The sequence below is a fragment of the Rutilus rutilus genome, assembly GCF_951802725.1.
Source record: "Rutilus rutilus genome assembly, chromosome: 8".
NCBI lineage: Eukaryota > Metazoa > Chordata > Actinopteri > Cypriniformes > Leuciscidae > Rutilus > Rutilus rutilus.
In genome coordinates, this window is record NC_140222.1 from 32,541,301 (window position 1) to 32,548,412 (window position 7,112).

Consider the following 7,112-nt stretch of genomic DNA (forward strand, 5'->3'; position numbering starts at 1 on the left):
GTAATAATACCTCAAAATCCCTCCCACTAAACCAGACCACCGCTATTCAAACTTTGAGAAACTCTTGTGTAATGTTTGCTTTATTCTAAGCAGCAGCCATTTCAACATACACATAGGCAACATGCTTTCAGCATTAGAAACTCTAAAAACATTGCCAAACATAATTTTATTAAAAGTAGATTTTTTATTTTTCTCAGTAAAATTTGTGAAAACGTTCATTATCATGATGCCACAGTGTTTATTGTAGTTTGTGTTTTCTTTCTGCGCTAATGCAGAAATTAGTGTAAATGTAATTTTTACAGCAAATTTTCCTTTTTAGGTCAACTACTGTCAGTTTGAAGAGAATATTCTTGATCATGGTATTTAAAGTCTAAATTTTAATAGCAACTTACCTGAATAATAAGCCATTTTTTTTCCACAAAGAAGTACACACCCCGCCCATCAGTCAATTGATTCTAAAGATTTCATTGGTTATTTCAGAGTGCTGATTGCATTCACAAAGCCGAAACAAATACTAACCCTGTGACTGTACCCTAAACCCAACCTTATCCTTGGAATGTGTTGGAGGCACATTCTGTTAGAAAGCATTACTGTCTGTCATGTTCAAATTCATAATAAATACTTATTTTGAAGTAATTACTTCTTGACCGCTAAAAACGTATGTTCTTTATATGAATGTCATCCGGACATACAACATTCACCATGCCTATCCAGACCTGCCTGTGTCACTTCACTAACATTCACAAATCCTCTCCCGTGGCCTCATGGGATAGTAAAGTGTCCATCGAATGCACACTACAAAATCTCCTTAAATAGTAGGTCATCCAGGTACTTTTCACCTACTGTTTTATGAGCACTGTGAATACGAACATACTTCTTTTGGTACTTTAGTACTGCCTACTAAATAGTAGGGAATTATGCAATATCGGTTGCAGCCTATATTTGGACATATTTTTTTTGCCGCACTCTGTTTTTCGCCTACTATATAGTAGGGAAGTATGCGATTTTTGATGCAGTCTATATAGACATTTTTTTTAACAGTTGCAAACTTCGTTCCACATCAATTCTGGTACACTAGACAGTGTGCGATTTCTGAGGCAGTCATCCATTTAAATGCAAGAGGCATCTTAATGCAACTCTCTCGCCCCCTTGTGTTTTGGAGTTTGTTACCATGATTGCTGTGAGCAAATCAATAAACTAAGTTCAATTCTCAATGTTTGAAAGTAAAAAAAAAACACACAAAAAAAAAAAAAAACGGACACACTTTTCAGTATGGAAGAGTTTATTTTTTGGTAAATGACGACTAATTGTTGACCATAAGAAGACTGATATGATATATGTGTGAATAATTTCAACTTCCGATCTTTTTCAGACCTCACTGCCCGAGTCGGAGTCACTGTAATCTGCAACCAGAGACTTTCCACCACACGAGTCAATGGCGTTGTCCTCCTCTGATGTGGTTCCTTCACGAGTCTCTGTAGTGCAGCTGTGAGTGTTTGTGTCCTTGTTTGCATTCGCATTATTTGTGAGAGGAGAAGATGAGTCCCTTGGGTTTATTTCCACAGCTGCTGGGTTAGTGTCAGGAGACGACGAGTTGGAGTTCATAATGTTAGCGCTTTCAGTCTTGCCATTTTCGGACTTCCTGCGTACCAGAATGTGTGGGCTGGGAATAGTCGAGCTGAGTGCTTTAGCCATGGCTGCTCCTCGACCCTGTTGGCCTAACTTTAGCAAGAGGCTCCCGGCAGCTCCCCCTGCCGCTGAAGACGAGGGACTGAACCAGGAACGAGTCGATATCTGTTTCCTTTTCGACTGCTGACCCTCATCATATGCTGGAAGAGAAAAAGATTTATCCAGATAAATATATGTATAGATTTATTCATTATAAGCAATAAAAGTTGAACAAAAAGAGTAACAAATAGTAAAATCAATTAAAAGATGAATATATATACAAATAAAAGATCTAAGTAAACAGATATAATACATCGATTTTTGACTTGAAAAGAGAGCAGGTTCACTCACAGTCTGGAATCTGAAGGGTGAGTAGTGAGGCTAGCTTCTTATCTTCTTCTCTCTCTGGTAATAACGGGATGGACAGGCCAGTCCTCATTCGCACTGCATTGTCTTTTTCCACCTCCTCGGCAATCACTTTCTTCTCAGACTGTATTTGCAAACCAGGAATAGGTTAACGTGGCAAATCTTTCATGGCAGATGCATATCTGATGCAGCGGGCAACGTGTAACCCACCCTGAACTTCCTGCGGAGGACGCTGTTCAGCTGAAAATCATCTTTCCAGCTGGACTGGTGATCTTGAAGCTCATTGAGAGACGGGATGGCGGCACGTAGCTTTTCCTTATCCTTTCCTCCGTGATCTAATTTATACATGGCATCTGTCTCCAGCTTCTCTTTCTCACTGTGCTCTATAGGGGAAAACAGCACACTGAGCCTAAATATCTTGATGACTGTCATACAAATAACTGTAATTAATTAATTACTCAAATGTCTTTTAATTTAAATCAATATTAAAATATTTGTAATAAATAATATTGAAAATATGGGTGGACGGACAGAAAGACAGAAAAATAGATTAGCTCATAGACAGCGATGGATGGACAGACAGACAGACGGATAGATTTACAGTCAGACAGACAGATAGATAGATAGATATATAGATATATATATAGATAGATAGATAGATAGATAGATAGATAGATAGATAGATAGATAGATAGATAGATAGATAGATAGATAGATCAGACAGAAAATCTGCATGATACATCAAAGTTGACTTTAATCTTTTAAAAGATTATGAAAAGTCTTAGGTTTTAGGTCGACGCAGACATTAAAGAATACACTGGACACATGACTGTCACATACGTGTGACATGCTTAATCTTATTAGGAGAAATAAGAGAAGTGGGGCCTATTTACACGCACAGAAAGCCGCCTCTCAGAGAGCACGTAATCCCGATTTCAGTTCTCTCTTCCGCAGCTAATATGGCCAAATACACAGAAAATTATGGGGGAAAAAATGCCCGTCTTGGTGAGTTTTCACGTAAACACAGTCAGTTTATATTAATTGGGGTAAACAGTTGAGAAAAAAAGCACCAGTGTATCCGTGCAGCTCTTAAAGTGACAGCAGCCTAATTAACCTGCTTCCCGTCTGTGTGTTTAATGTTAATCAAACAACATAAGACAAAGAGAAAATCACTCACTGCTCTTGATAGAATAACTTTTGTAGCTTTAATGTTATAATATAATTCATACAGTGAAGACTAAGCAGTGTTTTATTTTTACATATAACTATTCAATTTCAGTTGTTAAATGAACCTAAGTTAGGTTAGTAACGTAGACCTACCTGAAACCCTCAAGTTTACACGTGTGACGTTAAAATGACACTTAGTCTTTCTTCTCTTAAAAAAAATTGATTGTGAAACATGTGTTGGTTATATCATTTTCAGTTTTTAAATGTTTAAACATAATTACATTTATTTTACACACTTAAAGCATCATCGTCGTATCGCATTTTGAATATCGCACTATTTAACAAGTTATCGTAAAATATCGCACTTCTATATTGTGCAGCCCTGACAGACAGACAGATATATAGAGACAGACAGATATATAGATAGACAGACAGACAGATAGATAGACAGACATATAGATAGACAGATAGATAGATAGATAGATAGATAGACAAATAGACAAATAGATAGATAGATAGATAGATAGATAGATAGACAGACAGATAGATAGATAGATAGATAGATAGATAGATAGATAGATAGATAGACAGACAGACAGATAGATAGATAGACAGACAGACAGATAGATAGACAGACATATAGATAGATAGATAGATAGATAGATAGATAGATAGATAGATAGACAGACATATAGATAGATAGATAGACATATAGATAGATAGATAGATATATAGACAGACAGACAGACAGATAGATAGATAGATAGATGATAGACAGACAGAGATAGATAGATATATAGACAGACAGATAGATAGACAGACAGATAGATATAGACATACAGATTTATAGAGACAGACAGACAGATTTAAAGAGAGACAGACAGACAGATATGTATAGAGAGAGACAGACAGACAGACAGATATAGAGACAGACAGACAAGATATATAGAGACAGACAGATATGTATAGAGACAGACAGATATATAGAGAGACAGACAGACATATAGAGACAGACAGATAGATATATAGAGACAGACAGACAGACAGACAGATATATAGAGACAGACAGACAGACAGATATATAGAGACAGACAGACATATAGAGACAGACAGACAGATATATAGAGACAGACAAATAGAGACAGACAGACAGACAGACATATAGAGACAGACAGACAGACAGATATATAGAGACAGACAGATATATAGAGAGAGACAGACAGACAGATATATAAAGAGAGACAGACAGATATATAAAGAGACAGACAGACAGATATATAGAGACAGACAGACAGACAGACAGACATATAGAGACAGACAGACAGTTTCGCACCAGTAGTGAGTATCTGTTCATTCTCAGCCATGTCCCATCTTTCTTCCTTCCTTTGGGCTCCACTCACAATGACATAATCACAGGTGGCCGGGTCTGTCTGCATCTCTATGTAGTTCACACACAGATGGCACTTCATCTTGAACCTGTGGTACACACAAACCTACAGGTTAACACATGCTGCCTCGTGGCATTCGAAACTGAACAGTAAGAGATCAGACGACATATCACCTGTATATCGGAGTTGTGTAGTAATTTCCCACTTTCGACTTCTCTGCATTGTATCGAACCCCTTTAAAGACAAAACGAATCAGACATCCTGTCAGACAAAATATCTATGTTTAGAATGGAATATTGAGTCAAGAAGAAATCCAGGTAATTCATCACACTAGAAATAGAAAATCAAGTTGGAGAGGATTGCATTGTGACAAACTATGTACAATTTACATACTACTACAGTAGAGTAGAGTAGTACAGCGTTATGCACAACTTCAGATTCGTACCCATGCCGATATGATTCTTACAGCCATCACACCAAATATTATAAGGCATCTCAAATCTGTAAACACAAAACAGACAATCATCACATGTGAATAAAAAAACAGTGACAGATATTGTTTAGTGAAAATGTGTATTACCGGATGATGAGGATGCCCTGAGACAGTTTCCTGGCCCTCTCCCGCAGCGGGTGACTTTTCCTGTAGCCGTTGATGGAGCCATGCTGTTATGAGATACATATGTCAGGAAAATCATTTTTAATATACAAGCTTTCACAGAGTCTTGAAAGACAGAACCCAGAAAAATTGTTGTTCTCACCTTGGCTGGATCGAAATCCGGAGGGTAGTACTTGTTCACTCCTTTACGTTCACCCTAAAACAGAGAACAAGCATTAAAATAATATTTTCTTTTTTTGAACCAGTGTGTTATTGTTAACTAAAACTATGAAAAATGGTTTTCTGAAATAAAATAAAATATAAATTAAATGAAAAACTTAGTTAAAAGTTTAAGCGGAAGTGCCAAAATGACAAAAAAATAAACCTGAAATTAATATTAATTAAAACTTATTCATATTTAAAATGAATCTAAAATTAATTTAAAAAAAATTAATCACATAAAACGTTAACTAAAATTTAAAACAAATTATAAAAATAAAAACAAATTCAAAATATGAATAGATAGTAATATATAAATAATACTTAAAAATATGGTCCATACCATTTTTTCTGGTTTAGATCAGCTCCAGATGATTTTAGTATCAATCAGAATACAACTGCAGAAAAGAACATGGTAGAGAAAAACTAACATTATTATAAATCATAAATATGGTGTTTCAGATTCTTAGAAGTTACATGTATCGCCTAAACGTTGACAAAAATGCAATGGTAATACATTGTTTCATTGACATGACGCTGCGCTTAATGTATATAAAAGTACCATGGTAATACTGTCACTCCAGTACTTTTACAGGACTAATTAAATTGCCAGAGCAAAAATTAGAACGTGTTATAATTACAATAAAACGCAAATTGACTGTAGTTGTCAGCTGATACACGATATGTCTTAAAATAACCAAAAACCAGCCGACTGATATCAAACAACAACCACCGCGAAAACTTTATGCTATTTACACTACTAATACACGTAGAAACATATGAACATTATAAATTAGATGAAAATAATGTCCTGCGTTAAAATACTGACCAAACAACCGTCTGCGTAAACAGCGTCTGAGTTTCCTTGTCGTCGTCGCCTCGCGTCACTAGAGCTGAGTGTTTCGACAGCGCCACCTGTTGAGCGGAGGACGCGACGCGACGCGCTGGACAGGTAACTCAAAATCTCCAAAAAGTTTATTTAAATGTATAAAATGTAAGGTTATCATATAAATAAAATATACTCGGACAACGGGGAAACCCTCTGAGATGGAAAAATCCGTTGTGAGTCAATCGTGAGGCGTAAATAACATCCTGTCGTCTGTTGGCTCACATTCACCATGCCATGTTTGCCAGTTGGGATTTCGCTTGCAGGTGGGCATTTTCCCGCCAGTGAGGGGTAATGGAATTTATTTTTTGTGCATGTGTAGCCAGATGGTCAGAAAAACTTGGACATGTAAGGGTTTTTCCAATCTTAGTCATGGAAACATACATGAGATGAGACAAATAGGCTAAATACCATTTTGAAAAAAAAAAACTTTGGAGTTCAATGTGCCCTGCTGGTCCAGTGTGATGGAGGGATGTTGAGAAAGGTGTGAGTGGATGAGAAGTGATGGAGGAGGCAGGAGCTTCTAGTGCGCTGGTCAGATTTACAGCACAAACAGCCCTTGTCTGGCGAGTTTGAGATTCCCCACTAATTCCCACAGAATACTTCCCAATACTGGAACGCTGCTCTTGCATTCCTGCCCGGAGCAGACGAGCCCTATATGGGCCGGCCGGGAGACCCGCCGGAGAAGGAATGCAACACAACTCTGGTATAAGGTCATCCATACCTTAAACACCCCTGAGAAATGCCCCTGATCTAACACACGATACACCTGAGCAGCATATAGACACATTTTATTCTGTTTATAGTCATTTAGTTTGCGCTC

At 37.1% G+C, this 7,112-nt stretch overlaps 1 protein-coding gene across 2 annotated transcripts; it reads right to left on the reverse strand.

Moving 5' to 3' along the window:
* Nucleotides 1–1,270: 1,270 nt before the first annotated feature.
* On the reverse strand, nt 1,271–6,561 carry yju2b (YJU2 splicing factor homolog B). 2 transcript variants are annotated; one of them, XM_084416933.1, is made up of 10 exons: nt 6,233–6,561; nt 5,747–5,801; nt 5,348–5,401; nt 5,170–5,252; nt 5,035–5,090; nt 4,763–4,823; nt 4,535–4,677; nt 2,245–2,417; nt 2,020–2,158; nt 1,271–1,829 (listed from the first exon to the last, which is right to left on the reverse strand). In XM_084416933.1, the coding sequence occupies exons 2-10, from the start codon at nt 5,747–5,749 to the stop codon at nt 1,369–1,371; spliced, it is 1,173 nt and encodes a 390-aa protein (XP_084273059.1). In that variant the 5' UTR covers nt 5,750–5,801; nt 6,233–6,561; the 3' UTR covers nt 1,271–1,368. The 2 variants fall into 2 exon arrangements, with proteins under 2 accessions (XP_084273059.1, XP_084273060.1); XM_084416934.1 differs by lacking the exon at nt 6,233–6,561 and adding an exon at nt 5,966–6,218.
* Nucleotides 6,562–7,112: the final 551 nt, after the last annotated feature.

Excerpts from the sequence above, each read along its gene's own strand:
- yju2b (XM_084416933.1), bottom strand. Across the intron at positions 5,253-5,347 it reads CGGATTTCGATCCAGCCAAG|CATGGCTCCATCAACGGCTA; the intron begins GTGAGAACAACA and ends ATCTCATAACAG. Across the intron at positions 4,678-4,762 it reads TACACAACTCCGATATACAG|GTTCAAGATGAAGTGCCATC; the intron begins GTGATATGTCGT and ends TGTGTACCACAG.